We start from the raw sequence: 14,320 nt of genomic DNA, 5'->3' as shown, positions 1-14,320 counted from the left end.
CACTGCACTCCACCCTGGGTGACACAGAGAGATCCTATTTCAAAAACAAATAAATCAATAATTTTTAAAAAGAGTTGACCAGCTGGTAGGAGGACAGAATTGGCAGGAAGTGGCTACACTTGAGACTCCTAGGGTCCCTGAAAAGGGTCCAACATCCTGCACCTCTGCCCTTAGGAAGGCAGGGGAAGAGAAGTCCCAGGAGGGATTATAGCCCAAGAGGAGGGGACTTATTCTTCACTTTCCAGGGTGTGGGCTTCTAAGAGAAGCCTGGCTCTCACAGGACATCAGAAAGGGTGAGGACGCTAGCCTGAGGGATGGAGCTAGGCAGCTGGCCTGAGGTCTGCCTCACAGAGAGTGTCCCCAGTGTGATGTGGTTGCAGAAGAGCAACCTCAACCCACAGACCTAGAGGCAGTCAGAATTGGCTCTGGACAAGAGGGTGCACCCGTAAGAGCCCATGGTTGGGGATGAATCTGTGACAGATTTAGTGGATCTTGAGATGAGCAGAAATCAGATGTGTAGCAGTGATGGCACAAGAAGATGATGATCAGGCAAGATGAGAGACACTCCAGAGAGACCTGGACGGCCAGGGAATGCTTAGTCCCCAATCCCTCTCCTCACCACAGGGCAATCTGTAAATCATTCCCAGGGAAAGGGGAAAGAGGATTCAGTGATTAGTCAGCCAAGAGAGGCTGAGTATTAAGAAGGGAATGAGTTACTCCGAAATGGAAATAATATGTTTTGAGGGCTCATGAACCAAAATGAGTTCAGTTATAGAGAAATAAAGACAATTACATTATGTCCCCCAATGAATAACTGAAATTTTAAATCCACGACATAATCATTATTAACATGTTATTATCTATAATTCCAAAGCTTTCTGTGCACATATACAAAAACAGATACAGCAGATCTACAAAATGGAAACAGCCTATACATGCTGCTTTGTAACCTGCATTGTTCATTTAACAATAACCTTTTCAGGTCAATAAATGTAAGTATCTACTATTATTGCTAATTGCCACATGACAGTTCTGTCTCCCAGGCTAGAGTGCAGTGGTGCGATCATTCCGGGGTTCAAGCAATCCTCCTGCCTCTGCCTCCCTAAGTGCTGGGACTACAGGCGTCAGATACCATGGCTGGCCGTTTTTTTTTTTTTGAGACAGAGTCTCACTCTGTCACCCAGGCTGGACTGCAGTGGCGCGATCTCGGCTCACTGCAAGCTCTGCGTCCCGGGTTCACGCCATTCTCCTGCTTCAGCCTCCTAAGTAGCTGGGACTACAGGCGACCGCCACCATGCCCAGCTAATTTTTTTTTTTTGTATTTTTACTAGAGACGGGGTTTCACTGTGTTAGCCAAGATGGTCTTGATCTCCTGACCTCGTGATCTGCCCGCCTCAGCCTCCCAAAGTGCTAGGATTACAGGTGTGAGCCACCACGCCCGGCCGGCCCTTTTTTTTAAGCAACTATTATCAACGATTTGTGAAAAATAAAAATCCTTGCACTTACATCTTTGTTTGTCTGACTATCTTCTTAGAATCAATTCCAAGACATGAAATTTGGGGGACACCTTTACTTTTAACAGAGGCTGGATTATCAATCTGGGCCTCTGTGTCAGCCGTACCAATTTCTATCCCGACAGAAAACAAATGCCTCTTTCCACTCTCACCAAACTGGGGTATTAACAATCTTTCAAACTTTGCTAATCCAAAAATATATATATATTTATGTATACAGGCTGGAGTGCAGTGGCACAATCTCGGCTCACTGCAGCCTCTGCCTCCCAGGTTCAAGCAATTCTCTTGCCTCAGCCTCCAGAGTAGCTGGGATTACAGGAGCGTGCTACCATGCCTGGCTAATTTTTGCATTTTTAGTAGAGACGGGGTTTCACCATGTTGTCCAGGCTGTTCTCAAACTCCTGACCTCAGATGATCCACCAGCCTTGGCCTCCCAAAATGCTGGGATTACAGGTGTGAGCCACTGAGCCTGGTCTATCCAAAATATTTGTTTTGTTTTGGTTTGGTTTGGTTTTGTTCCTTTTTTATTTCCCGCTAATCTAAAATATTTTTAAACGATGTCTCATGGTTGTTCGAATTTGCATTTCTTTAGTTACCAAATAAACACCTTTTCACATGTTTATTGGCCATTTATATTTCATCTTTTGTGAAATGCCTACTTGGGTTTTTTGCCCAATTTTCTGTTTAGGTTTCTTTTTATTATTGTTTTACCAGTAAAAATAAACTAGGTATATTCATTTATTTACTGTCCTATATATTGTAAATTTTTCTCTATCATATATCTGGGGTATTTTTTCCATATCTATCTTTTCCTCTGTGATTTCTGGCTGTGGGGTCATGCTAAGAAAATATGAATTGAATTCCACTTCTTCTCCATGTATGGTTCAAACTTTGGCCAGACCTTGAGGTCTCCAAAAGAGGAAGGGCATGCTGGGATCAGCTTTGAAGATATGCAGGCCAGGCACCCAGCCCAGACAGCAGTGGTGGAAGCAAGCCATGTGTCACCCACAAAGGACCTTGAGATCACACAGGATATGACAGTCAGCTCCAAGAAATAGTCCCTAAACTTTTAAGTGATAATACCTATTTTCACCATCTTGGAAGGGTATAAAGAGATAAAATCATTTGTGCAAAAGGACAACACAGAGAACACAGGCTAAGTACTAAAGCATTTACTCAAAAAATATGGGTGACTGGCCGGGCACGGTGGCTCATGCCTGTAATCCCAGCACTTTGGGAGGCTGAGGCGGGCAGAACGCCTGAGGTCTAGAGTTCAAGACCAGCCTGACCAACATGGAGAAACCCCATCTCTACTAAAAATACAAAATTAGCCGGACGTGGTGGCACATGCCTGTAATCCCAGCTACCCAGGAAGCTGAGGCAGGAGAATTGCTTGAACCCAGGAGGCAGGGGTTGCGGTGAGCTGAGATCATGCCATTGCACTCCAGCCTGGGCAACAAGAGCAAAACTCTGTCTCAAAAAAAAAAAAAAAAAACGGGTGATTGACTTCTAAGTGCCAAGCATTTCCCTAGGGCTGGGCACAAAAGTTTCTATCTATCCTTTGTAACTTGAGAGTTTAGTTGGAAAAATAGGCCTTAATCAAAGAATCACAGAAAAAACAAATTTTTCAGGTGCAATAAGGGCTATCAATTAGAGATACACAGGGTATTAAGGGTATGAGAGGTCATGGAGGAGAAAGAATTAAAAGGGAAAGAACGAGCATCCCTCACAGAGGAAGCAGGTAGTACAGAGGCCTCATGTCATGTGGTACATCTGAGCAATAGAATGAAGCTCAGTGAGCCTGAGCCTGGGCTCAAGAACAAGCAGGGGCCAGGCGTGGTGGCTCATGCCTGTAATCTCAATACTTTAGGAGGCCGAGGCGGGCAGATCACTTGAGCTCAGAAGTTTGAGGCCAGTCTGGGCAACATGGTGAAACACCATTACTACAAAAAAAATCAAAACAATTAGCCCAGTGTAGTGGTGCAAGCCTGTGGGCCCAGCTACTCAGGAGGCTGAGGTGGGAGGATGGCTTAAGCCCAGGAGGCAGAGATTGCAGTAAGCCAAGATCATGCCACTACACTCCAGCCTGGGCAACAGTGCCAGATCCTGTCTCTCAAAAAAAAAAAAAAAAAAAAAACAGAAACTTCCTGATAAATTAGGCTAGCAGCTGAGGATTTCATTTACTATCCTAAGAGCCAGTGAAGTGTCTTTAAGCATAGATCAGAGTATGGGAGAGAAATGACTCAGGTTTGTGTTTTAAAAGATTACTCTGACTAAAGCATGGATAAACTGGGGGTAGGAGGCAAAGAAATGTGGAGAGACCTATTGAGACCACTGCAAACAGAAACTGGCAATAGCTTCGACTAAAATGATAGTGGCAAAGGGCCTGTGCAGAAGTCTGATGGATCTTGGAGAATGACCGTGGACTATCATAAACTTAATCAGAGTGACTCCAACTGAAGCTACTGTCCCAGATGTATCTTTTTTTTTTTTTTTTTTTGAGACAGTGTCTTGCTCTGTTACCCAGAGCTCAAACTCAGCTCACTGCAGCCTTGACTCAAGTGATCCTCCTGCCTCCCACGTAGCTGGGACCACAGGTGCATGCCACCATGCCCAGCTAATTTTTTTTTGTAGGGACGGGGTCTCACTTTGTTGCCCAGGCTGGTCTTGAACTCCTGGGCTCAACCAATCCTCCTGCCCTGGCTTCCAAAACTGCTGGGATTACATCTGTAAGCTACCATGCCCAGGGCCAGATGTAGCATCTTTACTCATACACAACAGCTCTTGGCACTTGGTATGGAGCTACCAAGTTAGAATCAAATTGGTATTTCTCCATACCAATTTATAAGGATCACCAGAAGTAGTTTGCTTTTACCTGGCAGGGCCAACAGTACACCTTCACAGTGTTACCTCCGGACTATGTCAGTTCTGCTCTCTAGCATAATACAGTTCACAGAGATCTTCATCATCTTGACAATCCACAAAATATCACACTAGTCCACTATAGTGATGACACTATGCTGTTGGATCTGATGAGCAGAAAGTACCAAGCGCTTTAGATGCCTTAGTAAGACATAAATAAGAAGTTGGGAGTTAAACCCAAAAACAATTCAGGGGCCTGCCATCTCAGAGACATTTCTCGGAAGTCAACAGTATAGAGTTATGTCAAAATATCCTCTCCAAGGTAAGACAGGTGGCTGTACCTCATACTACCTCACACACACACACACACACACACACACACACACACGCATGCACGCACGCACAATATTTGATAGGTTTTTCTTGGCTTTTGGAGACCATATATACATTTGCGCAGCATGGGCACCCAGTAGCTCCACCTGGCACTCTCTCCTCCCTGGACAGTTTTGTAGCAGAGGCCTCCAGGGAGACACCTGTGTACAGCTTTCCTGAGCACACTACAAAGCAGATTTTTAACGAGGTTCAGAGGGCATATTTTTAGCAAGGTCTGGATCTCAGCTTTGGACACTGTCAGCCCCAGAGGTAGTGGAGGCTCTTTGTATCTGTTATTCCTACATTCTTTACTTGTTACTAACTAATCCCGTTACTACAAACCCGTTGTAGTTAACAATTATTGAAATTAAACTTTCCCTGAACAGATTATTATACATGAATTTCTCTAACTGGATAAATAGTATAATCTTCACCTCAAAAATAGCCAAGTTTGAAAGGGAAACTCATGGCAGGGCACGGTGGCTCATGCCTGTAATCCCAACACTTTGGGAGGCGGAGGTCGACGGATCACTTGAGGTCAGGAGTTCGAGACCAGCCTGACCAACATGGTGAAACCCCATCTCTACTAAAAATACAAAAATTAGCCGGGTGTGGGGTGCACATCTGTAGCCCCACCTACTCGGAAGGCTGTGGCAGGAGAATCACTTGAGTCCGGGAGGCAGAGGTTGGCAGTGAGCTGAGATCGCACCACTGCACTCCAGCCTGGACGACAGAGTGAGACTCCGCCTCAAAAAAAAAAAAAAAAAGGGAAATTCACAAGCTCAACTTTTTTCTTTTTTGTAATGACAAGGTCTTGCTCTGTTGCCGAGGCTGGAGTGCAGTGGTGCAATCATGGTTCACTGCAGCCTCAAATCCTGCGCTCAAAGGATCTTCCTGCCTCAGCCTCCCAAATAGGTGGAACTACAGGCACACACCACCATGCCTGGCTAACTTTTGTTGTTGTTATTGTAGAAATGGGGTCTCGCTATGTTGGCCAGGCTAGTCTTGAACTCCTGGCCACAAACAATTCTTCCACCTCAACCTCCCGAAGTGTTAGGATTACAGGCAGGAGCCACCACACCTGGCAAGCTCCATTCTAAACAATGTTAAGTCTGAGTTTACTTTAAAACACCCAAAAATAGGGCCAGGCACCATGGCTCACACCTGTAATCCCAACACTTTGGGAGGCTGAGGCGGGTGGATCACTTGAGGTCAGGAGTTCGAGACCAGCCTGGCCAACATGACGAAACCCCGTCTCTACAAAAAATACAAAAATTAGCTGGGCACGGTAGTGGGCACCTATAATCCCAGCTACTCACGAGGCTGAGGCAGGAGAATCACTTGAACCCAGCAGGCAGAGGTTACAGTGAGCTGATATCACGCCACTGCACTCTAGCCTGGGTGACAGAGCAAGACTCCATCTCAAAAATAACATAAATAAAATAACATAACATAACATAAAATAAAATAAAAAAATAAAATAAAATAAAATAAAATAAAATAAAATAAAATAATTAGCCGGAAATCACTTGAACCTGGGAGGTGGAGGTTGCAGTGAACCAAGATTGTGCCGCTGCATTCCAGCCTGGGCAACGGAGCGAAGTTCAAGAGTTTAGAAAAATCTGGGATTAAGATGTGTTTATGAGTCATTTCCATAAAACTGCATAGCTGAAATGGCCTAGGGAAAAAGTAAACAGCAAGAAGAGTGACGCTAGGACTGAATCTTGAGAAATCCCAACATTTAATGGCTGGATAGAAGAGATAAGCCTCCTAAGGAAATACTGGAGTTTCCAGAGAGGTAGAGGAAAGTGAGGACAGGGCTGTGTCCAGGTAAAGGGTGGCACCACAGGAGTGCAGGGCTCCTGTTTCCCTTCAACAGAACTTGCTGAGGCTGACTGGCTGCCTCCAGCTGCTTCCCATATCTTTGGACCTGCCACAGTGCTCATGTCAAGGCCATCCTTCTTCTAGGCTGCTAGAGCCCATGACTGAGCTTGATCGGAGCCATTTCTACTGAACTGTCTGACAGGGAATCTTTGCCCTGGGACTCCACACTCGACTGGCTGAGACCACCTCAGAATTGCACTGTAGTGAGAAGCGCTTCCTATTTCCTTTCTTTCCTCTTCCCTTACTCATTCCTGCACTGCAGCCGGAAACTGCCCACCTCTGGCCTTCTAGTTAAGCACAATAATAATGTATCCCCTTGACTCAGGTATTTTTTTACTTAGAAACAAATGCATCCTAACTGACACACCACCCACAAGCTGACAGGAAAGGGTGAACGTGATGTCCACCAGATGTCAGACTGTAGGGTAGAGAGTTTGTGAAGATTAAAAAGGAAAATATTTTCCTCAGCCAACCACCAAAGGAAAAGATATAAAACAAGGGGCTGGTTTAAAAACAGGAGGATATTTAATCCATCTAAAAATACACATCAGGAAATGAGGGGAACCATAGGAAAATCCTCCACCTCTAACAGAGCGAGGTTACTGGCTTTCTGCTTGCTCCAAGAATCCCAAGACTTGATGTTTGGAAGAAATTATCTGTTCTTCAGCTACTCCCAGATACTCAGACATAAGTTACACACATCTGGAGAAGGGTTCTGCCCTGCTGAAGCTAGATGGGAGCTCAATGCATGGGAGAAAGGAGCATCAATCTAGAAAAAAATGATCAAAGAACAGCTGAGTGACAGTGTGGGGCTATCCCAGGCAAGTGGGCTCCTGGTGCTCTGGTGTAGCCAGAACCCATACAAGCTGGGCTGGCCTAGGGAGCCCACCAGCCAGCCTGTGTTCAGCTACAGCTTCTGTGTTCTTATTTACCATCATCAGCCACAGCCCTTGGGAGCAAAGCCCTAGATGCCTCCTTCAAGCCCCCTGCTGGTTGGTTTCATCATTATCTCGCCTCTTCCAAATCTGTAAGAAATGAAAACACAAACTGAAGTCTAGGAGGCATTCAGTCAACAGACACTTATCAAAAACCTATTCTGTGCCAGGCCATGGACAACTCGTCACCCCATTTACAAATCTGCTATACCCCATTTGGAAATCTGCTACAGTGGCTACAGCCACTGAGGAGAAAAAAGTTATCTCTAGAAGGAGAGGTATCACTTTCTTCTTACAAAGCTATGGCTTTTGTCTCAATCTTCCTTCTTTTGCCAGGTACTAGGGCAGTTACATAAAGAGAAGACAGAGATGCTGTGTTCCACGGGTCAATCCAATGGAGAGGACAGACAGGCAAAGCGATATGGTCGGCACTAAAACAAACGTCAAGTAGAAAGCGCTGTGGGGTCACAAAGCTGCCTGGGGCTCTGGGGAGCACTTCATGGTTGACTTCTAGCCAGCCTCCCTGATGAGTCTAGGTTCTTCCTCCTCGAAACCAGGCCGCACACTTCTGCAAAACTAACCTGGCCATAATCACAACTTTCTTTGCTCACTCATACATTTTCTACACTTCCTTATACTTCTTTTCTGAAAATCTCTGCTTGACTTTCAGGGCCGTACATTCTGGCCCCAACTCACTCCTAAGTACTTCCCAACAGGTACCAGGCCCTCCAACCAAGGTCCTAACTCTATCCCTCTTCCTGCCTTGGCCCACTCCTCTCACTGGCCCCATACCCCACCTATTTGTGGCTCACTAAGCCTGTGGCCAACCCACCTGAATGTAAGCCTCTGACAGTGTGATCATCTGGGGAAGGATGTCAGTCACCTGGAGGTCTTGTAATTCATACCATTTGCCTGTCCCCTGCAGAAAGTATGAAGAGCTGGGTTAGTCTGCTCTCTAAAACCAAAGGGGTGTAGGAGGAAAGGATCATAGCCAAGACTAGAAAAATTAGAACAGCCACTAGACATCATCCAGCAAGAGTCATAAAGAGGAGGGTACATGACTTCTGCTGGGCATGATTCAATTAATAGGACTTCTGGTATGTCAGTCATGGCAAACTCAATTCCTGTTGGGAATTTTTTAAAGTACTGTTTTTCTGTTTGTTGTTTGTTTTGTTTTTTTGAGACAGGGTCTCACTCTGTCACCCAGGCTGGAGTGGAGCGGTGTAATCACAACTCACTGCAGCCTTGACCCTTTGGACTCAAGCGATCCTCCCCTCAGCCTCCCAGGTAGCTGGGACTACAGGTGTGTGCCACTACAACTGGCTATTTTTTTTAATAGAGATGGGGTCCCACTGTGTTGCCCAGGCAAACTCTTGGTCTCAAAAGATCCTCCCGCCTCAGCCTCCTAAAGTGCTAGGATTATGGGTATGAGCCACTGCACCTGGCCCCTTGAAGTACAATGGAGTCTGAAACACTTCTGTACGTCTTTTTAAAAGGAATTTAGTGGACACTAAAGATGAGAAAAGAGGAAGCTGTCTAATCCTCACCTATGATGTCTCCTTCCTGCTCAGAAATAACAGACTAGACATTCTCACTTATGAGGTACACAGTGTCAACCACTGAGAGAACCTAAATATGGACATTCCTGGCTGGGCGCAGGGGCTCACGCCTGTAATCCCAGCATTTTGGGAGGCCAAGGCGGGCGGATCACTTGAGATCAGGAGTTTGAGACCAGCCTGGCCAACACGGTAAAACCTCGTCTCTACCAAAAATACAAAAATTAGCCAGGCGTGGTGGCAGGTGCCTGTAAGTCCCAGCTACTTGGGAGGCTGAGGCAGGAGAATCACTTGAACCCAGGAGGTGGAGGTTGCAGTGAGCCAAGATAATGCCACTGCACTCTAGCCTGGGTGATAGAGTGAGACTGTCTTAAAAAAAAAAAAAAAAAAAGCAATGGGTCATCAAGAAAAGGTGTCCTTGGTGGACACTGTCTATCACACTAACCTGATTCCTTTGGCCTAAGAAACCAGTGCTACAAATACAGCAAAACGTATCTCACTTCATGCTTCCATGAACAAGGAAAAAATGTTTCTAGATTAAGGCAGAGGCACCTCTGGCCACCCACCTGCCTTAACCAAAGTTTTAAGAAATGCCAAAGACCACTACTGTAGAATATAAATATTCCAGATCCTCTGGATATTACAATAGTTGAGAATATAGGAAACATAAGGAAAGCTCAGGATCACATAAGCAAGTTCCCATTCCTGCTTCAAGGACGAGTTAAGAACATGGGCTTTGAAGCAGAGTACCTGGGTTCAAATTCTAATTCTACTGACTTGAAGTCAATTACTGAAACTCTGAGCCTAAGTCTCCTCCTCTGTAAAAAAGATGATACTGACCTCTGTCTTGGAGGTGTGTTTTAATGAAAGAAATGAGATTAATGTACATTAACTGGCGTACTGCCTAACCACAGTAAAGCACTAGATAAACAGAAGCTAGTTAAGATTAAACCCACAGTTCCAGAAGAGACTAACCAAATGAGAACAATTTATGCTAATAATCTGTGATATCAAATATACCTCAAGTACATGTTTTATCTGTTTTCAACTTGAGACAAATTCACAACATTTTTAAGATGAAAGGGAGCCTCTAAGCCAGTGCTTCACAAACTTTAATTTCTTACAAATCAGAGGGTCATGTTAAAATCCAGGTTCTGATGTAGTAGGTTTGAGGGGCCTGAGGGTCTGCATTTCTAACAAGCTGATTTCTAACAAGACTGATGCTGATGTTATTGGTCCAAGGATGCATCCCACTTTGGATGGTAAGGCTCTAGTCTAGGGCAGAGGTTCTCAACCTTGGCTGCACATCAGGGTCTCTCAGGGAACTTCAAAACATCAAATGCCAGCCAGGCACGGTGGCTCATACCTATAATCCCAGCAGTTTCAGAAGCTGAGGCAGGAGGATTGCTTGAGACCAGCATGGGCATCATAGCACAACCCCATCTCAATTAACTTGAAAAACAGAAAAGACATCAAACAGAAAAGACATCCACCTCCAGACAATCTAACAGAGAGCCTTTAACCTTAATGCTGACTAATGTTTAGGGTCAGATAATTCTTTGTAACAGGGGCTGTCCTTCGTGTTGTAAAACATATACCAACATCCCTGGCCTCTGCCCCAGTTGAAAACCGCTATTATAACCGGCCTGGTGTGGTGCCAGGCATTGGGATTTTAAAAAGCTCCTGGTTGGCACGGTGGCTCACACCTGTAATCCCAACACTTTGGGAGGCCGAGGCTGGTGGATCACAAGGTCAGGAGTTCAAGGCTAGCCTGGCCAAGATAGTGAAACCCCGTCTCTACTAAAAATACAAAAATTAACCGGGCATGGTGACGGGCACCTGTAATCCCATAATCCCAGCTACTCGGGAGGCTAAGGCAGAGAACTACTTGAACCCAGGAGGCGGAGATTGCAGTGAGCCAAGATCACGCCATTGCACTCCAGCCTGGGCTACAGAGCGAGACCCTGTCTCAAAAAAAAAAAAAAAAAAGGCTTCCAAGGTGAGTCCAATGTGTAGCCAAAATTGAGAAACACTGCCTTAAACTAACTACTGACAGCACTATTACTTGCAGAGTCCCAAAGCCAAGGCCAAGCAAGGACAAACTGAAGGGAGCTGCCCTCTGAGATGCCAAAGAAACACCCGTTTTTGCCACTCTGTGCCATGAGACGGTCAGCAAGCTACTCACATGATGAAGCACGTGGATCCGGTAGGAGCCCTCAGAGGGCTTGCCATCATGCACGATGTTGGCAATGAGGTCATAGGTGGTATTCTTGTGTACTGCTTGTACTTCTTCAGACAAGTATTCTCTCAGATCCACATTTCTGTTAATGGTGAAAATAAAGCCGGAATAATCAGACAAAGGCTGTGAGGTTAAGGAAACTGTACCACACAAACGGACCACAAAGTTGTTCAGCCCTATTTTAGGACCCTTGCTCTGGGTAGGCCTGCAGAGTCAAGAAGGTCCAAGTGTGTTGGAATTCACAAAATATGCCAAAATGAATGACAGGGTTACACAGCTTCCCATATGATTAAAAAAAAAAAAAAAAAAAAAAGCATGACAGGCAGTGGCTCATACCTATAATCCCAACACTTTGAGAGGTCAAGGTAGGAGGACTGCTTGAGCCCAGGAGTTCAAGGCCAGCCTGGGCAATGTAGTGAGACCCCTACAAAAAAAAAATTAGCCAGGCATGGTGGTACACGCATGTGGTCCTAGCTATTCAGGAGGCTGAGGTGAGAGGATCACTTGAGCCCAGGAGATTACGGCTAAAGTGAGCCAGGACCACACTATTGCACTCCAGCCTGGGCGACAGTGAGACCCTGTCTCAAAAAACCCCCAAAAAGAAGAACTTTCAAATAGTTAAAAAGGAAAATATATAGACAGTTAACAAGAATATTAAGAGACTATTTTAAATACTTAATTTTAGGAAAAATATATCATTTTGGAGTCTACAAATATTTATAAAAAAAAATACAAGGTAAAATAAAAAAGACATTGCATCATAAAAGTTGTCTGATGTGCTATCACTCATTACATGAAACAAAACCGTGTTATCACTGGAAGAGTTCACAAGAAACAGCCAATGGTGGTCACGTCCAGTTTTATAACTCCCTTTGAAGTTAGACTGTGAACATATTAACTGTTCAAAATTACAGAGTTTAAAACGTAAACCATGTGGTAATAAACAAACATACAACTTTGTTGTAATTATTACATGTAGCTTTCTATGTATTGGTGACAGCTATTTGTTTCTACAGACTGACAGTGTCCCATATATGATGCAGTCAGACTGTAATAAATATTCACTGTTAAGAAAATGGAGTCCAGGCACAGTGGCTCATGCCTGTAATCCCAACACTTTGGGAGGCCGAGGCGGGCAGACTGCCTGAGCTCAGGAGTTCGAAACCAGCCTGGGTAACATGGTGAAACCCTGCCTCTACTAAAGTACAAAACAAAAAATTAGCTGGGCGTGGCGGCGTGCACCTGTAGTCCCAGCTACTCGGGAGGCTGAGGCAGGAGAATTGCTTGAACCCAGGAGGCGGAGGTTGCAGTGAGCCGAGATAATGCCACCACACTCCAGCCTGGGCAACAGAGCGAGACTCCGTCTCCAAAAAAAAAAAAAAAAAGAAGATATGAGTCCCCGAGTCCATGTGAGCTCTAGACAGCCAACCTGCCTTCCTGCTGCTAAAAGCTGACTTCTCGTTTTATTTTCTCTTCAGCCTGAACAAAAGCTGACTAGACTTGTCTGAATGAGTATCAGAGAAGTCCTTTTTTTTTTGAGACACAGGCTCGCTCTGTCGCCCAGGCTGGAGTGCAATGGCGCTATCTCAGCTGACTGCAAGCTCTGCCTCCCGGGTTCACGCCATTCTCCTGCCTCAGCCTCCTGAGTAGCTAGGACTACAGGCGCCCGCCACCACGCCTGGCTAATTTTTTGTATTTTTAGTAGAGACGGGGTTTCACCATGTTAGCCAGGATGGTCTCGATCTGACCTCGTGATCCGCCCACCTCGGCCTCCCCAAGGGCTGGGATTACAGGCGTGAGCCACCGTGCCTGGTCCAGAGAAGTCTTTATACTCAAGATTTCATGACTGAACCAAAACTGTCCATGTGGCAAAAGAGAAATACTACATTTAATCATTTTGTGTTAGTAAATAGGAAAAGGGGCGATCTATTCATTTTTTTTTTTTTTTTAGTAGAGACAAGGTCTTGCTATGTTTTCCAGGCAGGTCTCAAACTCCTGAGCTCAAGCAATTTTCCCACCTCGGCCTCCCAAAGTGATGACATTACAGATGTGAGCCACTGCGCCCAGCCTAAAAGAGCAAACTATACTCATCTCCCAACCACAGCAACAGACCAGTTAAGAGAATGGCTAATTACCTGAAAGTGAAACTTTAAACCTGCCCTCAAAAATCTCTATCTCCAAATAAGCAGAGGGTGCCTAATCACCATAAGTCTGATAACTCTCTGACAAAAAGAGGATGTGTTATGAATAAAACATAGGAGAAGACAGGTATGAAAAAGATCCTTTTCCCTTCCTCCCTCCCTCCCTCTCTTTCTTTCTTTCTTTCTTTTCTTTCCCTCTGTGGCCCGGGCAGCAATCTCCTCGTCTCGCTGCTGCCCCGCGCCGCGGACTGCCTGGGACTGCCGGCGCCCGCTCGCCATCTTGGCCACGCTAGTCGCCAGCTCCTGACCCCGAACGCTCTGCCCGCCTCGGCCTCCCAGGGTGCTGGGACTACAGACGGAGTCTCGCTCACCCGGTGCTCGGTGTTGCCCGGGCTGGAGTGCGGTGGCGTGGTCTGGGCTTGCGGCAGCCTCCGCCTCCCAGCCGCCTGCCTTGGCCTACCAGGGTGATAGGATTGCAGCCCCTGCCCGGCCGCCGCCCCGTCTGGGAGGTAGGGAGCGTCTCTGCCCGGCCGCCCCTCTGCCGGCCTCCCCATCTGGGAAGTGAGGAGCGCTTCTGCCCGGCCACCCATCGTCTGGGAGGTGAGGAGCGCCTCTGCCCGGCCACCCATCGTCTGGGAGGTGAGGAGCGCCTCTGCCCGGCCACCCATCGTCTAGGAGGTGAGGAGCGCTTCTGCCCGGCCACCCATCGACTGGGAAGTGAGGAGCGCCTCTGCCCGGCCACCCCGTCTGGGAAGAAGTGAGGAGCGCCTCTGCCCGGCCGCCCCGTCTGGGAAGTGAGGAGCGCCTCTGCCCGGCC

At 46.3% G+C, this 14,320-nt stretch overlaps 1 protein-coding gene across 7 annotated transcripts in view; it reads right to left on the bottom strand.

The window, feature by feature from the left end:
- USP39 (ubiquitin specific peptidase 39) overlaps positions 1-14,320 on the bottom strand; it is a 59,257-nt gene that overhangs the window by 1,738 nt on the left and 43,199 nt on the right. For 5 of the 7 annotated variants that reach the window (XM_032178417.2, XM_032178414.2, XM_058428319.1 and 2 more), the window contains 3 exons: positions 11,309-11,444; positions 8,400-8,486; positions 7,136-7,657 (listed from right to left, as the gene is read on the bottom strand). In XM_032178417.2, the coding sequence (XP_032034308.1) occupies positions 7,610-7,657; positions 8,400-8,486; positions 11,309-11,444 (271 nt within the window). In that variant the 3' untranslated portion in view covers positions 7,136-7,609. Of the gene's footprint in view, positions 1-7,135; positions 7,658-8,399; positions 8,487-11,308; positions 11,445-14,320 lie in introns of those variants that run through there. The other 2 variants (XM_032178413.2, XM_032178411.2) reach the window with 2 other exon arrangements.

Source organism: Hylobates moloch, unplaced genomic scaffold (assembly GCF_009828535.3).
Source record: "Hylobates moloch isolate HMO894 unplaced genomic scaffold, HMol_V3 SCAFFOLD_15, whole genome shotgun sequence".
Taxonomy (NCBI): Eukaryota; Metazoa; Chordata; class Mammalia; order Primates; family Hylobatidae; genus Hylobates; species Hylobates moloch.
This window is presented reverse-complemented; position numbering and strand designations above follow the sequence as displayed.